At 43.8% G+C, this 25,365-nt stretch overlaps 1 protein-coding gene across 4 annotated transcripts in view; it reads left to right on the top strand.

Annotated features, from left to right (window-relative positions):
• Ablim1 (actin binding LIM protein 1) overlaps window positions 1-25,365 on the top strand; it is a 232,564-nt gene that overhangs the window by 31,001 nt on the left and 176,198 nt on the right. The window contains exon 1 of one of the 4 annotated variants that reach the window (XM_029562133.1): window positions 17,674-17,856. The exons of 1 other annotated variant lie outside the window; for it this stretch is intronic. In XM_029562133.1, the coding sequence (XP_029417993.1) occupies window positions 17,841-17,856 (16 nt within the window). In that variant the 5' untranslated portion in view covers window positions 17,674-17,840. Of the gene's footprint in view, window positions 1-17,673; window positions 17,857-25,365 lie in introns of those variants that run through there. 2 more of the 4 variants (XM_029562139.1, XM_008830233.3) reach the window with 2 other exon arrangements.

Here is a 25,365-nt window from a genome sequence, read left to right as displayed (position 1 = left end):
GTCTGTCTGTCTGTCTGTCTGTCTGTCTATCTGTCTGTCTGTCTGTCTGTCTGTCTGTCTATCTATCTATCTATCTATCTATCTATCTATCTATCTATCATCTATCTATCATCTATCATCTATCTATCTCTATCAGTCTATATCGATCTATCATCTGTCTCTTGCTCTCTCTCATCGATCTATCGATCTAGCTATCATCTATCTATTGATCTATCTATCTATCTCTCTATCTCTATCTCTATCGATCTATCTCTATTGATCTATCATCTATCTCTATCACTCATCGATCTATCGATCTATCATCTATCATCTATCTATCTATCTATCTATCAATCATCTATCATCTGTCTATCCATTCATCCACCCATCCCACTGTGTCCAAATAGTGCTGTCTGTATGTGCATGGGAGCATGGGCAACCAAGCAGAGGCCACAACCCCAAAGAAAAATAACTCTTTCTCCCCCTACTGCCATCAACTGTTCCTCAGCTGGGGTGGGGACCTTGTAAATTCCTCCCTATCCACGTGGTGTTGGTATTACTTTTGACTCCATTTGACAGATGGGAACAGTGAGACATACCTACCCAAGGTCACCTCAACAGAGAGTGGAAGAGGCAGGTTTGGACCCAGGTCTGCCTGCCATCTAAGTCCATGGTCTTAACCATGATGCTATGTTGCCTCAGGACTAGTCATATGAAAACAGGTTATTCCTGAGGTCCACTGGCCACTGGCACATCTAAAGTTTGTAAATAACATTGCTAAATAAATTGGGCTCTTCAGTAAATTTAGGAAACAATTGTTTATGCCAGAAAAATTAGCAGATTTGTTTTCCCTAGTTCATAAAATCAAGGCATTTGTAGGGGATTTTCTTTTTCTTTTTTCTCACACTACTGCAGGAAATTAGAGTAAGTTTTCGAATCCATGATTCTTTTTTGTCCTTGTGGGTTTTTGGGTCTAGTACAAAAGCAAGGACCTATTTAGGGCAATTACCTTCTTGACACACAAACAAGCCAGCCTGGCACTGTTATTAAAACCCAAGGGATACCTGGAAAGGGTTCAGTGATTCATAGCCAGCTGGGTACAAATCCCAAAGCAGAATGTTCTGGACTGGAGACTGGGGACCAGTGTAGACTTGGCAGTCTTCTCCTTGACAAAGCCACTGAGATCCCTGAAGATAGAAAGGTGATTCTTTCCTGCTTTGGGCACCCCCTGGGACCTTGTTATGCTTAGCATACTCCTAAGGGACTGTCTTTAAGTGCTTAGATGCCACTTAACTAGGGGAACCTCATGTGTGCTTGGTTGTTTCTTAAAGCAACATCAAGCTGTTTTGAAATTATAATATAATGTTATGATTCTTTTAACTTTTACTTCCATGTCCCTTCTTACCCCATTCACTATCACTGATTTACAGTACCAGGCATGAATGTCAAAGGGCCCTGAGGAAGGTCTTGAGTAATATGGGATGAAGGCCAAAAGAAGCTCTGCTGTTCACAGATTGAAGAGTGGATTCTTCACGATTGTCTGGAGTTTTGTTATAGTCTTTTCCTGGTGGTAATGAAAGGCTGTGTGGAAAGATGTCTTAATTCCTTACAAACCTGAGACTCAAGTGTGAAAACTCTCTCTCCTAAATCTGAGAGAGAGGCAGTGGTAGAAAAAATGTAGAGATTGGTAAGGAGTATCTGTTCTCTCCTCTTCAGCCCCACTCTCCTGACTGGTAGGTGTTCTGAGACACAAAGTACTGACAGGTGTCTGGTACTTGCTCAGAGATGTGCTATATTGGGGCCTCCTGTTCCTCTACACACTGGTCTCTAGGGCCATATCCAGTTTGCAGAGATGCTAGTCAAACATTCTATATTCCCAGTGGTTTTTACAGTTTTTAAATCAGGGTCTCACTAAATTGCCCAAGCTGGGCTTGAACTTACTCTGTAGCTCAGGCTGGCCTTGAACTCCTGTCTCAGTCTCCCAAGTAGCTGGGATTATAGGCCTGCACTCCTAGGTTCAGCTATGGCCAATTTCTTCCAAGTCTCAGAAGGACATGGATAGAGAGAGCTATGAGGCTTCAGCTGTTCACTTGAGCATTTTAGATGGTTTGCTTTTCTTTTGATTTATCATCACCAAAAATCCCTGTTAACTTCCCAAGGCTTTCATTCCATCATTTTAATCATCTTTCCTGGAAGCGTACATCTCGAACCACTGAATGCCAAGCCCAGCCTTCCTATCACACTCTGGTATTAACCTCCAGATGCCAGCAACAGACTCTTCCTCCCAGAGCATCAAAGGATCCTGTCACACTTGGCGTCTTTCTGAGCCTGCTGTCTCACTGCCCTGTGTTACCTTCCCTGATCCTCCGTCCAATAACCCGCAGAACTTTCTCCCCTCTGGACAGGCTTGCTCACACCTCTTACTTTACAATCCATTCTACTGTTTTAGCATCCAAGTGTATTTATATTGGAGCGGCTGTGTATAACCTTTCTCTTTCAGTTCCTCATAAGACTATGGAGGAATCTGTAGTTATATTTTTATTCCATTATAGTACCCAACATGGGAGGGGATGTGTGAGAACAAGGGTAAATAATGAATGAATGAATGAATGAGTGAATGAATGCTTGTTGAAATTGGGTGCAATGAGGAAACATGTTTCCCTTGCCATTCATCCCGAGGCCTGGAGGAGCAGCACAGCACAACACAGTGACTTTATGTCAACACTGTGAGTCAGACTAACCTGGCAAATTCAAAGTCCAGCTCATTCCTTTCAGTTATGTGGTCCAGGAAAGTTACTTAATATTTCTGAGCCTCACCTTTATCTCATATAAAATATGGACAATGCCAATTCCTTTGCAAAAATGACCCCTTAAAGAAAATATAAAAGAAAAATATTTCTACATTTAATAGGATTTTAAAAAATATTTCCCCTGTTCTTCCCACCCAAATCAATGCAGTTAGTTTCCTAACAGGGAAACAAAGACCACTAGAGTGTCTAGGGAAAGAAAAAGTGAGATTTGAGATTTGAGCTGGAAAAAAAATAAAATTTACACAAAATATAAGCAAAAGAAAAATGTCCCAGGGTTCAAAGATGGCTCAGTGGTTAAGAACACTAATGGCTCCTGCAGAGGGCCCAGGTTTGATTCCCAGCACCCACATGGCAGCTAAGAACTGTCCAGATTCCAAGGGATCCAACGCCCTCTTCTGACCTCTGTGGACACTGCACGCATGTGGTGCGCTTAGCTTACATACATGCAGGCAAAGCACTCATACACAGGATTAAAATAATCAAAAATAAAATAAGAAAAGAAAAATATCCCAATGAGTTGAATAGCAAGAGAAAAACAGGTTGGATAGATTTCAGTTGGTTCTGCTGCTTTGCCCCTTTTTGGTTATGCCTTGTTTTATGTTTTCTATTTTATTTTTTTTATTTTCTGATCATTAGTTTTCATTTCCTTCTTTTATTTTTTAGGCCCAGAAGTGTGGGCAGATTTACTGTTTTTACATGGAACTTTCTTATCTAAATTACTGCTTTGAGCTGCTAACTATGCTAACATACTTGATGTGTTTTTAAACTAATCTCATTTAAAATCAGAGGGTGAGCCTGGAGCAATGGCTCAGTGGTTAAGAGCACTTGTGGCTCTTCCAGAGGACCCAGGTTTGATTCCCAGCACCCACATGGCAGCTAACTGTTCATAACGTCAGTTCCAGGGGGATCTGACGCCCTCTTCTGGCCTCTGAGGGCATTGCACGCATATGGTGCACTTAGATACACGCAGGAAAAGAGTGTCTTAGCTTCAGAGAAAGCCCTGTGCTCACATCTTTGATCCTAATGGTGCTGGAGCCTGATGCAGTGCTTTGGATGCAGCAAACCAGTCACAAACCTGTGAAGGCCCTGGATACCAGACAGCAGCCAACAGAAAGGTGATAGACACTGGGTGCCATTCATTGTGGGGAAGAGATTCTGCCCCAGGGATGCAAGATGAGGGCAGCCAACAGCAAGGCAGGGTAGTCTGAACACTGTTTTCTAGGGTCTGGAGGAACCAGGAGCGAATGGCTCCCTTCTCAGCCTAGAAGACACTGTGCCCTGAATGCATTAGAGAAATGCTTTGTAGAACCAGATTCCTGGGGCCTTCGCATGCTAAAATGCTAGATGGATTTTGAAGTGCATTAGAACTTTAGATATTGCTTACAAGGAAAGAAAACTGATTTTTATTTTTTTTGAGACAGGGCTTTATGCATATTAAGTTGGCCTTGAACTTGCTATGTAGCCAAGGATGATGTTGAACTTTTGATCTTCCTGTGTCCATGTCCTGAGTGCTGGGATTACAGGCATGTGCTGCTACCTTGTCCAGTTTCTATAGTACTGGGGATTGAACTGAGGACCTTATGCATGCTAGACAAGTACTCTACCAACCAAGCTATATCCTACAAAATAAAATACCTAGCTTTAATAGGTAATAGAAAGTAAGGCCAGAGAATTGATTCCCAAGGTCTGTTGTGTAGTCAGGGATAGATCAAGGTCCTAGGCCAGTAGGCCTGGCAGTACATGTTTGTAATCCCATCAATCAGGAAGCAGAGGCAGGAGGATTATGATGAGTTCCAGGCCAGCCTGAGCTCCATAGTGAGTCCCCCAAAATGCCTAAAGCATAAAATGGATCCTAGGCCTCCTTTTGCCCCTTTGAACACTGAATAGAAGAGTGAAGAGACCCAGTGCAGGTGAGACTTTCCTGGGAAGCCTCCCAGGCCTCGCCTCTTTGGGAGTCCCTCTGTGTACCACACAGATGCTCATCCGAGCGCCTTCACGCTTGGCTGTATATGTTTGCATGTCACTTACTGCCAGGTCTTAAGCTCCTAGGTCCACGTGTCCCCAGTGTGCAACCCAGTGCTCGGCTAACAAAGGTATTTCACATGCTCATCACATTCATTGTACAATTCTGTGATGTCAAGTATATCCCAAAGTCATGTGACCATCACCGGCATCTACTTCCAGAGCATTTTTATCACCCCACTAGGTAACCCACTAGGATATTTTCACTAATTCGCCAGCCCTTGGCAACTGTTGATCTATTTATATGTTTGTGCATTTTTCTGTTCTGGAATTTCATAAAATCGGAATCATACGTGTGATGTTTTGTGTTTGACTTCTTCCACTTAGCATGTTTTAAAGGTACATCGATGTTGTACTGTGAGTCAATACTCCATTCTCTTTTCATGGCTGAGTAATATTCTAGTGTATGGCTATGCCATATTCTGTACAGCCATTTGCATTGTTTCTACTTTGGGGCTATGAACACTGTGTATAGTATTTTTTGTGGACATTGCTTCCTGTTCTCTTGGACATATACCCAGCAGTGGAGTTACTGGGGCAGGTGATAATCCTATATTTAACTTTTTGAGGAGCTAATAAACAGTTTTCTGTAGTTTCTATATTATTTTGCTTTAATTTTAAATTAAATCAAAGCTGTTGCCCTAAAGTGAAATAACTGGTTTTGACTACAATGAAAACCCCCATATATACATTCCTATCTATTTACATCCTATATCTTTACCTTCAGAAAAGCAGCTTATGTCACCACAGTGTATTAGTCTGAAAGCACTGTGTAAAGGAAGTGAGGCTTAACTCTGGGACATTATTTAGCTGGTTTCTTACCTCATGCTGCAAGTGCCCTCTTGGATCCATGAAGGGTTCTAGATTTACTCTTCAGAAGTCTTTGCTCATCCAAGTTTGGCATGCTTCAGACTTACAGTGCCCAGAAAAACAACAAAAAACCTAGTTCACAAAGGTTTGTATGCAGCCCAAGTAGAGAAGGAGAATTCTCAGGGCATAGCATGGCACTCTATGGGATAAAGACAGACTTGAGAAGAAAGGTCAAATTACTGGGGCCGCTGCCAGCACCCAGCCTTTTCCCTGTCTGTCCTGACCCAGGTATTGTGTAAGGTCATTTTTGACATCATTAGAATATTCTAGTCAATTCCAAGTTCACTTCCTAGCTGCCTCTTCCCCAACACAATGGCCTGTGATCTAGTGTGTAGCTATTTGCCTCTTGGCCATCTCTCAGGCCAGACTTGTCCTTAAAGGGGACAAATCCTGTAATCATGTGGTAGTCAACAGTATTGCAGGGGTCCTGGAAACTAAGTAACTGCCTGCTCATTGAGGCCATCAGTTAGTTAGTCCAGTATTATCCTCAATGAAAATATTCTGTGATGTCTTATTTGTTCAATAATACTTCAACTAAATGTGATCTAAAAGATCATGGTTCAGTTGGCCAATTTTAATTAAGAGTTTAGCATGGATGTGACCAAGTATTTCCAACACTTTTCTTGATTAGATCATTCATCAAAAGCTGTATTAGTTTGGTTTCTGTTGTTATGATAAAACACCACAACCAAAAGCAACTTGGGGAGGAAAGGGTTGATTTGGCTTATATTTCCATATCACAATTCATCATTTAGGGAAATCGGGGCAGGAAGTCAAGCAGGAACCTGGGGGCCGAAACTGAAGCAGAGACCATGGAGGAATACTGCTCACTGGCTTGCTTCCCTGGCCTGTGCTCAGTTCCTTTGTGGCCCAATTCCACCTGCCTAGGGATGGCACCACCCACAGTTGGCTGGGTCCTCCTGCATCAATTTCCAATTAAGTAAATGCCTCCCAGACATGACCACAGAACAGTCCCATGGAGGAAATTCTTCAAGTGAGGTTCCGACTTCCCAGATGTCTCTAATTTATATCAAGTTGATGAAAACTAACCAGCACAGAAGCCAAAACACAAAACCTCAAGAGTAATCTGGTTCAGTTTTTATATGGAGCAGTTGCTGGTGAAAAGATGTTGAGCCCAAGCAACGTTCTGCAGCTCATCCTGTGTTGAGAACAACCACATTGTACTTGAAGATTTTCTCCATCTCTTGCTGAGCAGCAAGCATTTCTTCTTCAAACCTGCATAATATTTTCTCAGTATCTCCGACCCAAATCCCTTTCCACTTTTACTCTTAAGCTGGCTCTGAACTTGTTCTGTTTGCCCTGCTATAACACGAGCTCACAAAGGGCCCAGTTTCCATCTCTTGGATCTATATGCCATGTTCAGTCTCTTGGGGCAATGCTTTGATGCTGTAGATGCTCCTGATGTAGTGCTTGTTAGCATAATTAATGACTCAACCTTAATTCATTTCTTTTTATTGTTTCCCAAGTTTTGCCCACCCTCCTCTCAGTTACAAATGCTATAGCTTAATGTTACTTTTATGGTTTACTTGATTTCTTTGCTGGGCATAAATTTATATCCAAAGAAGCATATTGGTGAATGCTCAGGCCTCCTATATTTTATTTAAGAAAGGGAAAATATCTGTGTTTTCAAATCCCAATTCAAGAAAACTTTACATTCTAAAACATTCTTTCTGTACCCCGCCCTCTAATTTCTCCCAAACTCCAATAAATCCAATGCATAGGCAAAGTGTTCTTCATCTTGCTAGGGGTTAGAAGAAGAATGAAGGGAAGAAAATTACCTTACAACTCTTCCAGAAATATAGCCAACTTGGCATGTGGCACAGAGCATAGCACAGCACAATCTTTTATTGAATTGCAGCAACATGCAGCTGTTTAAATGTTTAAAAGAGAGATCATGTGTATATGTAAGTACAGTGGAATATCATTATGAAAGGACTTATTCCTCCAGGGCTTGAGAAATATCATATCCTCACCCCTAAAACATAACTGCAGGCTGGAAAGACATTTAGTGGCATATTTGCTTATGAGGCAGCTGCTAGTTCTGACCCCAATTATCTGACCCACTCGAAGTATGCTCATTTAAGTATTTCAAAGGAAGACACACTTAAGCCCAGTATGTATGCCTACAGATTTCAATATGTTTGCACAACAAAATAATCCAAGTAATCAATGATTCTCTTGAGAAAAACTAGATTCTGTTTAATGAGCATATTTTGTCTCCTCAGAGTATTATATTTTTCTCTGTAATCCAAATTGGAAGATTTTAAAGTGGTCAGTAGATCAAAACACACACGCCCTTCTGGGATAAAAATATGTATAACTTAGATTCCCTTTTCTTGTAGATGGCTCCAGGACCAGCAGTCTAATTAATGAGAATTTCCCATCTTTCTCCCTTTTCCTTGGGCTTCATCTGATACCCCACCCCTTGGTACTTTGGTACACCCAAGGCCCTATGATGCCTGCCTATGATTTGGCTGTACTTTATGTTTTAATGGAGGTCCCCACCACTGGCTAGGATATAGTTTTCATTTCTGAAAATCTGAAACAAGATATAGATTATCCCAATTCATTCATTTCAAGATAGCAGATGAACTGTAAGTCCTTGGCCAACTAAATAGGTCTCTCTGGTCCGGGGTCTGATAACAATCCAATTTTCAAAAAAAACCAACCAACCAACCAAACGAACAAACAAAAAAACAGTGTTGAGATTTTGCACAATCTGTAAGCAAAATGAAACAATTGGGTGGTGTGATCTGAGACTGCCTCTGTGAGATGCTTAGAGTAACAGTCTTGAGCAGACCAGTAGGTGTCATTACTCCTACTGTGAAACAAGGACGGGAGTTTGGAGCTTCTCTCTGCCCACCTCCTGAGCTTTGGTAGTTATAATGTTGTTTTTGTGTTATTCACATTTTCATGCTCTTCTGTAACTGTAACCTATAACTATGGCATGAATTTCGTATGTAATTGAACCCACTGTTCGCCTCTAGCCCTATTACTACAATGTTTGCATTCCCGAGTTTATTTTGATCCATGCCCTAATTCCTGGATGTTCTCAAGATGCTTCCTTGAGAAGGGTTCGTGGTGTTGAACTGCCCCAGAATCTTTGCTATTACCTTTATGTCTGAACACCACCTTTAGCTAGGTGTGAGGTTCTTGAGATATGCGCTGTCCTTTGCCAGGTGTGGGTCCTTTGTCATCCACCAGTGCTGCTGCTGAGCATCTGAGGACAGCATGTGTTTTTCTCTATGTATAGGTACAGGCTTTTTTTTTCCCTGCCTGGTTATCTAGGGAATAATACCTTTTGAAGTTCTAAAGCTTAGCCTGGGACTCAGATTAGCTTCTGTAACAAATTTTGCCAAAATATCATATCTATACCCCGAATGTGCAAATTCAGATTTATCTTCATCTCAGGGTGTTTTAGTCAATCTTTGAACACACCTGTTTCTTAGGCTCTCTACTTGGAAGACCTAAATTTGAAGACTTCTCTTACACATTTATTGGTTTTTTTTTTTTTTTCTCTCATTGTTACTTGTTATTTTAGGCTCTTTGTCAGAATTCAGTAGAATCACCTCAAACTTTTCTGTGCTGGAATTTTGGTATTTTACCAGTGTCTGTTTTGTTCTTTGATGTTTCCTTTCTTGGTATCAATTCCATCCCGACTTCCAGTTTTCACTCCTTGATTTCTGTGGCCTCTTTTCTACCTTTGATTCTTTTGCACCTCTTCTCAGCCTTGAGATCTTTTTTGCTTTGGGCACTAATTCAGTGCTCTGCATCTTTGCTTCTCCTTTCGCATCACTGCTCTGCAGCCAGAGGGATCCCACGGAGATGACAAATCAGATCATAAGACTCTGTCTGTGTGCAGAACCTGTGCTGGCTCCCCACCTATGCCAAAGCCAGGGTCCCAGCAATAACCCACGGGCCCTAACTCCTTCTGCTTTTCCCATCACTCCTGCTCCTACTGGCTTCCGCTTGACTTCCCAGATAGACTCCCACATGGGGACCTTTGCACCCCTCCTGTGTCTGGGAGCCTTCTCCTCAGTTATCCACGTGGCTCATTCTCTCCCCATTTACACATTTACACATCTACACATTTATTCAAATGGAAGTTTATCAACAACACTAATTAAGCCAAAGCTTCTTCCCCCAACACTTCCTTCCAGCCCTGCCTTTTTCCTAAAGCACTTAATATGTCTTACCATACACACACAGGAACATTTACTTATATATCTTATTTTGTCACCTCCCTACCCCCCCCTCCCCCCCCGCCCCCATCTCATCTCGCGCCTACTCAGCATCAGACCAAATAGCAGTAGCGTGACAGTCTTATGTTACGATGTGCACAAAGCACACTGGGAAATGTAGTTCCTAAAGGGTGGGGCCCCCGAGCTCAGTGAGCGCATGCGCGCTAAGACCCCCCCCCCCCCCCCCCCCCCCCCCCCGCATCGCCCGCTTTCCTTTCAGGCACTCTGACTCATTAGTAAGCCAAGTGACTGTTCCATCATTTTCAGTGTAAATGGGTGGCTTATCCAGAGAAGAAATACAGGTAGGAAAGGAAGTAGCAGGTTCCTCTTCCCTTCTTTCTGTATTCAAAGGAAATGATTTGATTGGAGCAGGAGCTTTCAGTGCCCCTGTTTATTGGGCTGTAGATGTGACATGCTTTACCCTGTCATTACTTTCCAGCACTCATGAATTCTCACCACAGAGGCACCTCTGGAGTTCTGGGCTCATGGGTACTGCAGACAGGCATGGTAATGGGGCAGCAGGGCTAGGAGACACTGCACACATCTCACCTGAGGATGTGTGTGATCCATTGTCTCTTCAGACTTCACTTACAAGTTGGGGGAGCTCGAGAGATGGCTCAGCGGTAAGAACACTGACTGCTCTTGCAGAGGAGCCAGGTTTGAGTCCCAGCTCCCACATGGCAGTTAACAACCATCCATAATTCCAGTTCCAGGGGATCCGATGACCTCTTCTGACCTCTGTGAATATTTCATGACATGGGGACACATACATACACTCTGGTAACACACTCATACACAAAATGAAAATAATAAAATTTTTTTAATGTAAGCTGGAAGACTGTATTATTACAAATGTCAATATGACTACACCTTGCACAGGTTGTACACTCAGGGAGCTGGCCCTGTCCTCACTATGACCTCACCAGTGGAGTGCAATATTGCCATTCACAGAAGAGATTGCTGAATCCCACAGAGGGAAAATAGTGGACCCAAGGTCACTGCGCATGTGGTGGAGCTGGAATTCAAACCCAGCATGTCTGATTGGCTCCCTGTGTGGCCAATGTGGCCTAACAGAATAGCAGCTAGTAGAGGGCCAGACAGAGGGATGGAGCCATTTCTGTGCAATCCTGTAACCAATCCTGGACAAATGTGCATTGTGACTTTAGTTTTTACCTTCATTAATGCTTTTTTATTCATAGAAGTTGCAGATTTTCACAAACTAGAATCTGGGTGGCCTGATTCCTTCTCTCTGCATACTGGGAACTGGAGAAACTCACTGAGACAGTACTATCCTTCCTGTGGCCACAAAGGGAGTGATGGCTATACATGTTGCTTGTTTGATTTGGCTTGCCCCCGGGTGATGACTGAAATGTCCCAGAAGAATGAGAAAAAGGATGTTTCCTGGGAGGATGCCAGGGTATAACGAGGCCTGATGGAAGGCCTAGTGAGGGTGAGGGTGGGAAATGGGGTTTGCAAATCTTGCAAAAATTCTGTAGCCAATAAAAAGACCTTTAACTCTTTATGTGAGCCACAGAAACACCATTTCTTGCAAGTAATTAGATGGGTGGATGATGGAAGTGCATTGGAAAAGACTTGTGTGGATCTGGGTACCGACTTGCCCTTGTCCAGCAGGCCAAGGTAATGATGCTGTTCACTTAATAGATCCCTTTATATGAAGTCCAAGACCAAATGAAGGATACAGTCTCAGGAGGAAGATTATTTTACACATACAAGGCAATACCATTTATTTCCATTATAGGTCTTTTATAAGAGTACCAAGGAAGTCAGTGTGTATATGTGTCTGTGTGTATGTGTGTGTGTGTGTGTGTGTGTACTTGCATGGACATATGTGTTTGCCTGTGTGTATATGTGTATGTGTGAGCACTTGCATAGACCTATGTGCATGTGTGTATTATGTGTGTGTATGTGGGATGTGTTTACTTGTGTGTATTATATGTCTTTGTGTGTGTGTATGTTCTTGCTTGTGGATTATATGTGTGTGTGCATGTTTGTGTAGTGAGGGAATGAGAAGGAGAGGCTCTTTAACAACCTTCAGGGAAGGGAAGAGCCGTCTGATTCAAAGGCCGAGTCGTTGACTTTGAGTTTGGACAAACCTAACTCTTTGCTCACGTGTAAAGTGTACTAATATGTACTTTGACCAGGCGTTATGAGGACTACAGAAGTGATAACCGTTAATGGGCTGGAATTGGTGGTTGACATATGATTGGCACTCTGTAAATGGTGGCGGAAGTGGTACTGAGGGAAGGTCGTTGAGACTTTGTAAGGTGGCTTAGCTGATGAAGTTCGTTTTCATATTGTTTTCTCTCCGAGGTCATTATCGGCTTGCAACTTGGCAAATATTTTCAAGCAGTTGCTAAAATTAATTTTTAACTAAGAGACTGAACTTCCTTTTAATTGGATTTTTAAGTCAGTCTATTAGTTTTGAAATGAGTATTTATTTAGAATTTTGGTGTTTTATATGGTAAGCTAACAACATCTGTCCCTTAGTGCTGATTTGGGTCTGGGATGTATCTCAGGGGTCCCTGTGTTCAAGGCTGGGTTCAAGATTGGCACTGTTGGGAAGTGATAGAAAATTCTAAAGATAGGGCATATTGGGAGGTCTCCTGATCATTGGAGTTGTACCTTTCAAGAGGAAGTCTCCTCCTTTTGAAGTCACAGCCATGAAATGAACAGTTTTCTGCTCTACCATGCAATCCCCATCACTGATCCAAAAGCAGTGGGGGCAGCCACCCATGAACTAAACCTGTTAAAATAGACCGTTTGTGTTACAGTGAGGGAACATTGAGTAAAGTACTTAATCTCGATCAAATATCGCATTCCTATGTAATGTCTACGACTGCGTGACTACAGATGCTGTAACATGTGGCCCCCTTTCCTCACAAGCTCAAAAATAAACCTGTAAATCCTTCATTGTGCTAGAGTCAAGTTCAGAGTCCTGTGGTGGTACCTAAGGGAGAAGGAAGAGTAGCCAGGGAAGGCACTGCAACCCTACGTGACTGAAGACTGTTTTTACAGCCCAATAGCTGGATTTCTATGCCGGAAATATGAAAAGAAAAGAGAAGGTAAATTATTTTGTTTTAATGCCTTTTGCAAGTTAGAGCTATTTCAGTCCATGTGAATGTCTCAAGTACCAGAAATTAGGCTAAAATCTGTAAGACTCTATCAAAAGATGCTCTAAATTCCAGCAATAGGTTCCATTACATTTGTAGAAAAATGACTATGTTGACTCTGCTATTTACATCCTTAATGGGTTGTTTATAGTGACCTTTAGATAAACTACAGCAATTGTTATTTTCTTGAGCTGTGACCTATTGCTTAGATTCAAACTCAGAACTGCTTTGAGGACCATAGGGAAGCTTTGGAAACCAGCATAAAATCTTTTAAGGACTCAAGGACAAGAATTTTGCTAGGCATTGACTCTGAAATTCATTTGAGAAAAGTCCTAAGAGTTATCAGCTGAGGACTGTAAGTTAACAGGATCCAAAGAGCCAGATGCAGAGGAATTTGTCTCAGACTGCAGGAACATTAGAAATCACCACTTTCAATAAATTTCCATTAAGATTGCAGTGACTGTCATGCAGATCATTATTTTGGCCAATGGAGAGTGTAAGGATTATTTCTCAGAAGTGATGGCATGCTCATGGAAATTTGCAAATCTCATGCCATCTTTCCATTTTGTGGGCCAGTTGGCTGAGCTGAGGTCATCAGTCACTCAGAGAGCTGGCTGTTGCTTAGGCCTCAGCCCCACTGAATTCAGTCATTAGACCAGGGGTGAAGGCCAGGTGTCTGCATTTCAAGCACCCCTAGGATGCCTGTCTCTGAAGGTCTGCAGAGCATCCTCTTAGAAGTAGAAATGCATAAAACCTTTGTGCAAGTACTGCCTTCATGTTCATAGCCTTGTTGTGGACATGAAGCCATTATTGCAGGAGCATAGGCCAATCCCAAGTAAGTTGTAATTTTTAAAATGCTGTGTGTGATGTATAAGGTGATCCTTTCTTCCCTCTTATCAGAGATGCTTAAACAAACTAACAAATCCAGATTCTTCTGTGTCAGATAGCCTGCTAAACAGGGGACATATGCACTGTCAATCCAGTTTGGAAGGAGGCAGTATAGTTGGAAACAGGTCATGGGGGCGGGGCATTGAAATGCAGCCAAGGACTTGAGAACTTTATTTGGGAATAAAGAGTTAGCTTAGAATTGAGAGTTGAGCCACATCACTTCCAAGGTCCAACTTCCTTAGTGCGGCATGGTGAGCCCTTTGTGACACCCCACCTTGCCTAAGCTTGTACATCCTCTGCTGCCCATGAGCAGTGAGCTACTTGATACCTTCTGCCCCATGACCTCTGCTGGGAACGGACTCTCCCTCTTCAATCCCTCAGCCTGTACCGACTTCCTCTTCTGACTCCCTACTTGGGGCTCAGCACTGCCTACACTGTGTGTCTTAGCACCTTCCTAAACCGACCAGGACCGGTTGTGCATCATCTTTCTGTGCTCTGTGGCGCCTGGCATGAGCTGGCATCTCACCAGTGTCTGAAGTGGGGTCGATGGGTATACACATAAAGTAGAGAGAAAATGAGGGACCCAGTTTCCAGTTTTCTTCTGGATTCCACTAGAAAGGATGTTGAGTGCTCTCTTGCCAGAGTCGAGAGGTGTGGTAAGAGGGTTATACCTTGGGGTCCTAGGGCCGAAGAGGGTCCTGACACACCTCTTTACAGGTATCTGTCTCTGCAGTGCAGGGCTCTTCCATGTTGCTTGTTTCCCAACCATTAACAGTTTCCTCTTAACTGGCATTTCTGTTTGAAATGATGTATGCTTGAATTTTTGCTATGGCTGTATGCTAACAAGCTTTTCTCTTCAGCAAAATGGTCTCTGTCCTTTGGTCATAGAAGGACCATCTTTGCTTCATTTTGTGAGTGAATGAAAAGGCAACAGTGAATCAGTTGGAGGGATGGGGGGAGGGAGGAAACAACAAATAAAACCCTGGGTCAGTGTTGGAAGGATGACTTGTCCCATTCCAGTAGAATGGGACTGAGATACTCTCATTGGAAATCATCTTTGGAAATAATAAAGCCCTTTTCTGTCTCATGAACTATTGATTTTATTTTTTCTTGATTATTCTATGGTGCCCCCCTACTACCCCCAGATTTCACTGTTGAGCAAATAACTCCACTTCACTTGTTTCTGTTCTTGAAGCTTTTACCCATTCAGTCCTGAGGCAAAGGAGACAAAAGCAATTTGGTTTAACTCTCCCACATTCCAAAAATAACTTAAGCAATGGCCTCTGGTTGTTTTGAAAGTGCAGAGAGGAGGCTTTTATCTAAAAGCGCAGTGTCTGATTGTTAGGGGGACTTTTGCCGTATGATTGTTACTTAGCAGCTAACTGCTGGTGACTCATTCACACTGACTATGGTACAGGAAAATTTTTTCCATGGAAAACATAGGAGGTGGGGCATCTCTCTCCAAACCACTGCATAGTATTTTCCTTTAGAAAAAGCTTCTGTGAAAATGAATAGACACCAGCTGTTACTCTGCCCAGAGAGCCTTTCTAGACTGTGTGCAGGCTGTCCCCAGAGGTAGACAGGTAGGTTCAGAAGGGCAACAAGACCAGCTAGGTTAGTGTTATCTCAGAATTCAAAATTGTCTTTGGGAGTGAAAGAGGAACTAAACTAATGGCATTTACAGTATCTGGAGCATTTATGCACTACTGGGTTTGGGCTAGAAACCAACAGAATTCACTGTCACATCCAGCAGGGAGGGAAAAGTGGGGATAGGAGGAAGATGCTATTCCCTCAGCCGTATTTATTTATTATGCTGCATTGGGGATTCAAACCCAGACCCTTACACATGTTTGGCAAGCTATAGTCCTAACCCCACTATTTGTTAGCTTTAAGCTAAATAGCACGAAAGCCTTGGAGAGCCATGCTTACGTGAACTGATCTATTTATGTAGCAAACAAATGACAGAATACGCTCACCTGCTAGGCTCATTGCTCAGGCTAATTCCAGCTCTCTGCAGTTGATTTTACTTGTCAGCATCTTTTTAAAGGATGATGGTGATTAGGGTTGGAAAAGCCGACATGCATAGATTTAGCCGTGAAAATCGGGGAATGGAGAGGGCTTGTCTCTCTGTGCAATACTCTCGAATCATGTCATCCCTCTGCACTTTGGGTCACGACCCTCTCATGCTTGGCTCATATTTGTGAATGGAGGTTAGGGAAGCTACTTAAAGGCTCTTTGGGGTTTAAACGCCAGCTAGTCGCTGACTTGGGAAAAACATGACCCCGCTGGGCTGCAGGAGTAAGGGCGGGGGCAGGAGCAGTGTGGGTGAAGCTTATCATAGAAAAGAGGACCCCGGGGGCTGGGGGGCTGGAGGGTTCTTAACCGAGACTTACAGACTGAGACACCCATGCTATTAATAGTAAAGCCCTGAGTCACAGATGTAGGAATGTCACAGATGCTTGAGCTCTGCTACTGTTACACATCAGAAAGCCAGCAGGAAAGCCCTGCCCAAGATGAAGACCAAGAAATGGGCATTTCTTCCCGTTCTCTCCAGCATCACCAATTTATTTCAGCCGCCACTACCCTCTGAGTCAAAGTCGAGGCAGGTTGGTTGACTCTATCCCTTTCTGTTCCCTGGGCTCTCTCAGACCCAACACGTTACAATATTTGCAGTAAATACAGTCTAATACTGGCTGTGCATTCTGGTTCTAAAAGATGTGTTGGCCATCTGCTACTCTCCCTGAGTGGTGCAACGTCTGTCTTTTTGTCTTTTGCTTATCACATTTCTCCCACACGAGTGGATGTGTATGAGGTGATGCAAGGATCTGGATTTGGGGGACAGGTGCTGGAAGGGGTGGGGGCTCTGTGAACCAGGAAGTCCTCTGCTTACAGACCTGCCTGTGACCTGGCAGGTCAAAAAGCAAAAGCCAGGAGCTGCCTTCCCTACATCAAGTTTAGGCTGGTCTGGTTGCAGATAGTACCAGCCCAGGCTGTTTGCTGCTTCATTGTGACATGAGGGCTCCTCCCTCACAGATACACATCCAAGCAGCTTCTGAGGAAAACACCAAAGAAGCAGAGAGAAAATAGAAGCCACAAAATCTTTTCTAGCTGGATAAGTCAGATTTCTGCTTTGATCCTGGATAAGGAAATGTCTCCCTAAAAGGCCCTCTTCCAGGGGTTTCTCTTCCTGTCTCAGCCCCTTCCCACCTTTCTTCTACCCCTAGTCAAGAAAAATATGTGGGCTGGGGGTGAGGGTGTGCAAATCAAATGTTATCATTCATTTCACAGAGGAAAATGAACTTAGACTTGCCACTAGCGTTATTTTTCTATTAAGGCCAATTTTACTTAGTTTGTCTCAAAGAAGCCGTAATAAGGATTGGAAGCAGCTGTCATAGGAAACTAACAAGCTAACAATTGACGAGTTTTACTTATGGAAACAGTCCCTGGCTGTGTGTGGCTTGGCCTCCCTCCTCTGGCAATCATTTATCAGACCCTGGGCGGGAAGGGAGGGCAGGGTTCTGGAGCTTGCGTCGCCCGGTCTCCCCTGGCCTGGGCATCAGGAATGCAAGGTGGTGTCAGTGACCAGAGATTAGGTCCGTGGAATTTTGCATTTGTTACCGCAGCAGCTGGAGCGAGTGCTTTCAGCCGGAGGACTGAGTCCAGGAGCTGGGCGCGGCCGGCGCGCGGTGGGGAGCTCGGGGTGGGCGTGGGAGCCGCACAGGGGCGGGACTTCGGAAGGCCGCTGGGGACTTCGCGAGTGGGTGCGGGGGGCGTCTCCTCCCAGCCTCCGCAGCGGCCGATCGGTCTGCACCCTCACGCTTGCACGCCTAGAGTTCATTCCTGTTGCCTTCGGCCCCTCGGCCAAGGACCCGGTTGCCATGGTGAAGGAGAAAGGTAATTATAAATATCGATCACCGTGCTTGCTTGCAGAAGTTGGAATGGCACGGCGGGGCCCGGCCACCTACCCGGCGATCGAAATCCGGGCAGACATGTTCTCGGGGCGGGAATCTCTATAGTACCAAGTCTGGGTTTCAGGGACTTCATTGAGAACCTTTCATTTAGCCCCAGTATCTGAACCTCACCCTGTTGCTGAAGTTTGTGCACAGCTGAGCTCCCGGGAGTGCACAGCTTTTGACTGATTGCTAGTGGATTTGGGGATTTGGGGATTTGGGGATTTGGGGTTATTGGAGACTTGCCTTCCTGCTCCCACTGCCCCCCCCCAGCCTTCATTCTCCTCCTCCTTTACTACCCCATCCTCCATCAGTGGGTTAAGATAATTTGTAATGGAAGGGTCCTAATACCTGGGTGGGGCCGTGTTGGGACAAGTCCAAGCCTAGCTACTGTGACAGGGACCCTTGGGATATTCTAACCAGTTCAGGTGTGCTGCATTTATAGCTTGTATTTCAGTATTATCCTTAATCACGCCTCCAAACACCACCTTAAAGGATGCTCTAAGCAGCAAAGATAACAGTCACATCACAAGCGGAATGGAAAAGGAATGGAGGGAAGGCGTGCCCTGCATGGGTATATATTTATGGACTTGCTAGGAGTGGCACTGAAATTAAGAGAAACCTTTCAAAAATGAATTCTAGTTTAATTTATTGGGGACATGTAAAAGAACACGACAATTGCTTGTTTTGATTATTCAAGTAATATATGATGCACATAGGATTTTTTTTTAAAAAAAAGCAAAATATAACAGAAAAAAATAGGGAAAAAGAGGAAGCCCTTCACAGCTTCTCTCTCAGCCCCAATCTTCAGTGGTCAGTGTGTATCTTTCTAGACTCTTCTAGAGTGAAATTAGATACACAGGTTAAAAGTGTAAGAATAGGATCATTGTAACTTGATTTTTTTCCTCTCAATGTATGTTTTAGAGATCATTACCAAATGATTTTCTGATGTAAAGGTGCACTTTAATTTTGCTCTCTGGCAAGCTTGGACTTATTGTCACGGTTGTTCTTTGGGGCTCCTCCAACCCCAACACAGACCTCTGCCTTTTGCCTGTTTGGAACCCTCTCAATGACTTTTCTGTATCTATTTTCTCTTAAAGCTACTATGGGGAATGCATATGAGATGGAAAAAGTTGATCCTTGCAGGTGGAAATGCTGTTTGGTTTTGTTGTACTAAGGGATGGATTGAGAAGTGGAACTGTGACAGGTTAGTGTTGAGGCTGCACCTCGGGACAAAAGAAGCGTGGCTCTGCTCTATTCATTGGCACCCGGAGACCTTCCACACTCATGTGCTATCACTTTGATTCTTCAGTGCATAAATGGTGAAATGATTGCTTTGAGTAAAGGTGCTTCTGTTAGTGTCTCCTCTGTTGGGGAGGGAGGATGCTCCCAGTGACCCGCAGGGCTAGATACAGACGTTGGCATTTGCTGGTAGCTGAACTCTGATGTACCTTCCACCTAACTGGAATAACAGCTCAGATCTCTATTGCTAATGAATTTGAATTTGTGTTCCAACATGAGTCATTTATGAATGGTGGCTATTTCAGAAGCCGCTGGTTCATACTGTTCCTTATGACAGCGTAGATTTGCTGTATGTGGTATGTACGGTAGATCAGGGGTCCACAAATAGCACGTTTTAAAGCCCTTGTGGACTTTCTAAAGTTTAAATTACTTGGATCTGTGCTCTGGCGCTTTCTAGCTAGAACACTTAGATCAGGCCGCTGGGAGGTCACATGCTTATCTTAGCCCTTAGCTGCTGATTAGTGGCTGTTCCTTTTTGATTTTTGAGGTCTGTGTCAGTCCACACTGCTGCTTCCAAGCTTTCTGACTACACTGGCTTCAGCCAACAACAGGGAGAGGCAGGGTTTCTTCAGTGGTTACACAAGAGCTTCCATGGAAAGGAGGGAACTTCTTTAGCCTGTAAATTGAGAAGGGCACAGGGGAGTGTGTGGTCTAGGCATTCATCCTGGAGATGAACAAGCTGGGGATCAGAAAGGGTAAGGAAGTAGCTCAAGGTCACACAGCTAGTAATTGGACCTCATGTCCATCCTCTGTCCCATTGCATGGTGTTGGTGAGTGACTGCTGTTAGCACGGTCCAGTGTGGATATCTACTGTTTGTGTCTCAGAGACCATGAGCCTCTCACAGCTGCACTGTCTTCATCATTAACATTTCAGCACAGGCATTAGCATTGGTCCCATAGAGACGCTCTGACAGTGGAAACATGATGGCTTCTTGTCAGAGCTGGGACAGGACCTATGTTCCCTCCATCCCTGCTTGCTTTTTTAGCTTCCCCCGTTGGAACTGATGGGGGTCCCTCAGGCAGGCTCAGATCACTAGGGTGTTCATGCCAAGGCAGGACTTGAGCTACCTGCTGAGCATACACGTTGTTTTGCATCATGGTCTCCTCAGAATCTCTGCTTGGAGTTGACACAGGCTGGAGAGAAAGGCCTCAGTTCAACCAGTGTGGATCTAGTGTGGACCTGCTACACACCCTTTGACCCTCATCATCTTTGTCCTCCTGACCAGATGCCCATTCACTTCCACTTGCAGACACTTATTGATCCCAGAATCTTGATAAAATGGTTGTCTCTTTGATATATTCAAGGGCACCTTATCCTTGCTTGTATCCTGAAACAAAGAAGCATGAAAGGGCTTTGTGGGTTTATCAGTCAATAGCTGTCTTCCTGAAGACAACATGCTCATCAGCCTACACCCCAGGGACCCACTGTACTCATTGAGAAGCCATAATTGGCTAACTGATGCATGTTCTAGCAGCTTCAAAAATATGAAAGAATGGGTTCTTTTTTTTTTTTTGTTAGAGAAAACAAGAATAAGTGAATCCTAGAAATAAAATTCTAAACACATCTCATTTCAATAATAAAGGATGTAGTGGCTCAGAAACCATGTGACCATGTGAAAGAGTAAGAATTTAGTAACACATTGAGCTAAATTCAGTTTTACACTTAGGGTTTCTCACTGCCACACCCGTTGATCTTTAGACAGCCCCTTCTTTGTGATTCTGTCCTATGCACTTGGAAGTGTTTAGCAGCTCTCCTGGTCTTTCCCCTACTAGACATTGGTGGTGTTTACCTTTTCCTCGCAGCAGTGGAAAATGTCTCCACATATTGCCAGATGTCCCCTGGGGGTATAAAATTGCACCATTAAGAGCATTGACTCAAGGACACCCTGGGCACAGGTTTCTTTCACATTTAGCTAGATGGACTCTCTCTAGCACAGAGTGAGGAATGTAAAAATTCCTCACAGAGTGCTAACCAAACCACCAACACAGCTCCTAAAGCACGGGAGTTTTGGCATAGACAGATGTTCTAGGTAATAGAGGAGGAGTGGCCAGTGTCTTTATTGCCCAGCAAATCCCAGTTGCTGAAAATGGGCTGATCCTGCTTGCAGAAGCAGCTGTGGCTGTGGAGAGAGTCCACTTCTATTCATTCATTTTTCTTTAAGATTCACTGATTCTGTTCTGACCAGGAAACTCTCCTGTGCAGTCATTGTATCCTGCATGCTCTTTCAGGGTTAGGCAGGTCCTGGGTTGGGAAGGTCTCATGAACTTACAAGACACAGTGACTCCCTTGAATCATTGCCAGATTGTAGGTGTGTAGAAGAAGACTGGAAACAGAAATTTGACTTCAAAGTATCGTGATCAGGAAAGGTTTCCTAGAGCAGATGACTGGCTCTTCATCAGTGCATTTAGACTCGGGATATTTGGATGTATGATAAATCACAGCATAAAGAAAATGAGATTTGAGAGAAGCCCCACATTAATTTGGATGGAACCTGACAGCAGATGTGATGGGTGTAATGACAGGGACAAAGAAGTCAAATAGTCTCGCTGGGACTGCCTAACAAAATCCCACAGACTTGGTAGCTTAAGCAGCAGAGCTGCAAGTCCATAATCAAGGTTTCTACAGTGATGATTCTTTCTGAAGGCCACAGGGAAGAATCTGTGCCTCTCCCTTAATTTCTGATGATCTGCTGGTCCTCTTCGATGTCCTTCAGCTTGTAGAAGAAGCATCACAGCATCTCTACCCCTAGTCCATATGGCGTTCACTCTGTGTGCATGTTTTTCTCCACATTCCCCCCTTTTTATAAGGGCTCCAGTGAAGGGTGAGGACCCACCCTAGTGATCTCATTTCAGTCTGCTTTAATGTGCTCTCTAAGGCCACATTCTAACATACTGGGTGTTAGGCCTTTGACATACAAATTTCCCAAGGTTAGGGGTACGATTCAACCTGTCACACTCACTCACCTGTGTTAGATGTAGTTAGGACTCGGGAAGGGATGGGGAAGAAGGAACAAAGAGGGGAGCAGGGATGAGATGGGAAGAGTTGCTAGAGTGGAAAGCAAGAGAGGAGGGGAATGACTGTGGTGGTGCATGCCTTTAATCCAAGCTCTCTGGAGGCAGGTGGATCTCAGAGATCAAGGGCAGCCTGGTCTACATATCAAGTTCTAGGCCAGCCAGGACTACGTAGCAAAGCCCTCAAAAAAAAAAAAAAAAAGTGGAGTGGGGAGGGGAGTTCAGTTTCATAAACTTTGAACCAGAATTGGGGATAAGGCCCCTGGGTTGTGATAGAATGATCCAGGTGTTACTTCTTGTGGAGGACACAGATTTCTTGATTAGCTTACAAATTCAGGTGTGTCCAATGTCTTTTGATATTGTGACAGAGTTCACTCTTGAGGATCATAGAATCATGTTACAGAAACAAAAATCTCATAATGTGTGAGTTTATGGTTTTGTGTTGGGCAACAATCATAGCTGACCTGGGTGCTGCACTCTCCCCTTGAAGAAGATATGCTAGAAACATGCCTTGCATTCCATCTAAAGGAAGTCCTTTAAACTACTTTATTTACTATTTTTATTTTATGTGTATGAGTGTATTGCCTACATGTATCTAAGTGCACCTGTGTCGTGCAATGCCCGTGGAGACTGGAAGGGAGTGTCTGATCCCCTAGAACTGAAGTTAAGGACGGTTGTTAGCCTCCATGTAGGTACTGGGGATCAAATCCAGGTCCTCTGCAAGAGAGGTCAGTGCTCTTAACCACTGAGCCACCTCTCCAGCCCCCAGAAGTCCTTTATATGTTAGGTATTCATGGAAATCTGGCACTACACCTTGCTGATCACAGTTTTGTGTCCAGTGTCCTTCAGGACTTAGAAGTGGCCCCTTTCTGATATATCTGAAAGCCTGTTCTGGGTAGGTCCTGAGGACAGTGGTATACTGGGTCTCAAATGGGACCTACAGACTGGCACCAGGGTAATCCTCTTAATTATCGTATTAAATAAATAGCAAGGTAAAGTTCAAAGCTCCCTGCTTGTTCTGTTGGGTTCTCCTCAAGTTTTTAAAACACTTCCTCTTCCACGCCCATCTAAACCAATAACCTTCTAAGTCTATCTCATTCATCTATAATGTTATTATTAAAACTCAGTGACTGAACAACATAAATGGCAGCTTTGTGATGGGAACTTTCCACACACACTAGTCTTTCAGCCCTCAAGTCAGGATGTCTCCGTCTAATGTGTGTGGAAAAGGAGGTTCATAGGGGTTGCAAGACTGAAGTACTTAGCTAGAAAGGAGAAGAACTGAGTTTCTTCCCAGCTTTCTCCCTATCTGACTCCCAACCCTGTGCTCACTAACCCCCCCTTTCCTATTTGCATTCATATGTTGAAGGGATGTGCCCCCTAACCTTGACTGTACTGCCCCATGAGGGACACATGTGTCCTCTTTCTCTGTATTATCAAAGATTTATCTCAAGTTCTACTTCCTTATAAAACTCCTCAAAGGCCCACCCCTCCTGGGAGTTCTTCTTGAGTGACTCTGCATATCTAAGTAAACAGAAGAGGCATTAAACAGTTGTCACCTGTGTAGTCTAAGAGCCCACTCTGTTCTCCTCAAGCATGGTTGACCTCAGATGGTCCTGTAGAGTTTGGGAAGTGCTGCCTCCTCATAAGGTACCCTACCTGCTTCCCCCTTGGATCATACTCCTCCAAACACACCCACGCAGACACTGCCCACCCAGGGAACACACTGCCTAATGCCATTGAAACCTACTTCTGTTAATCCTGGTGATGCCTGAGAACAGCAGCCCTTCAGTGCAGTGTAAGGATTCCTCGTGTGCCTGATGACCACTGAGTCATCTTTCAGTGCCCTCCGTCTCAGATCATTACCCTTCTAGTTCAGGATGAATGTTTAATGCTTCCTGGCTTGAAGCTGATGTCCAGTGCCTTACCCTTACCCTGTTTCTGAATTTATCTACCTTCTTCTTTGCCTTAACTTGAAACGCTTCAAGCTTTCTGTTGCTGTTGTTTGGGGATTTTGTTGTTTGTTTCTTTGTTTGAGATAGGGTCTTACTATGTAGCCCAGGCTAGCCTCAAACTCGTGTTCTTCCTGTTTCAATCTCTTGAGTGCTGAGATTGCAGGTGTGAGTATCACACCCCTCCAAAACTCAAGGTTTCTAAGGGAACATCAAGAACATTTCCTAAGTAAGGTCTAAGGAAAGTTATAGATTAAAAGGGAAACCATAGGCTCCCACAGAGTTTCACAACCTGTGATCTTGATTGATGACTTATTCACAAAACTGAGTTGTGAACTTTGCATCTTTGGAAAGCTCCAGATTTTGACATCATGTTCCACTTGGCAAAAAAAAAATTTGCATGTGTGAATTGCTCTTACTCTGTTATAAGTGAAGGTGCTAGGACTCTCAGCAGCAGCATGGCCCCAATGGGCCTATCTGCACTCCAAAAGGTCTGTCTGCCCCATTCAGTTTCCTTAAGTTAAGGGAAAGAATGTCACAATGTAAAAACGTCCTAACGGGCAGGAGAGATAGCTTCACAGTTAAGTACAGTGGCTACTCTTGCAGAGGACCTGGGTTTGGTTCCCAGTACCTACATGTCAGTTAATAACCATCCGTAACTCCAGTTCCAGGGGATCTGATACCCTCTTCTGACCTCCATGGGCATTGCACGGGTGTACTTACACACATGCAGGCAATACATTCATTCATACAACCAATATAAAAACAAACAAAATCAGGTATGGTGGCACATGTCTTTAATCGTAGCACTCTGGAGGGAGAGGCAGGCAGATCTTGGTCGAGGCCAACCTGGTCTACATAGTGAGTTCCAGGCCAGCTGGGGCTACAGGGAAACCCTGTCTTAAAAAACAGAAACAAAAACAAAAGACAAATTAAAAGTAAAACAAACCACTCATACACATAAAATAAAAACAAAATCTTTATCTTACAGCCAATAGATCTGCAGTGAGGTCATCAAAATTCAACACATTCTCTGGAACAGATTCATCACCTCCCACTGGCTCTTTTTTCTGCAGGAAGAAAAGTCAAATTAGTCGATTAAATTTTTTTTCTAATATTGTTTTATAAAAGTACATACCAAATTTAGTATGTCATAAAAACTAGTCACAGACTATACTACATCAAGT

This window comes from Nannospalax galili, unplaced genomic scaffold, assembly GCF_000622305.1.
Source record: "Nannospalax galili isolate Female #2095 unplaced genomic scaffold, S.galili_v1.0 scaffold974, whole genome shotgun sequence".
Classification (NCBI taxonomy): domain Eukaryota; kingdom Metazoa; phylum Chordata; class Mammalia; order Rodentia; family Spalacidae; genus Nannospalax; species Nannospalax galili.
The sequence above is the reverse complement of the archived record's forward strand: the minus strand, read 5'-3'. Positions and strand labels throughout refer to the sequence as shown.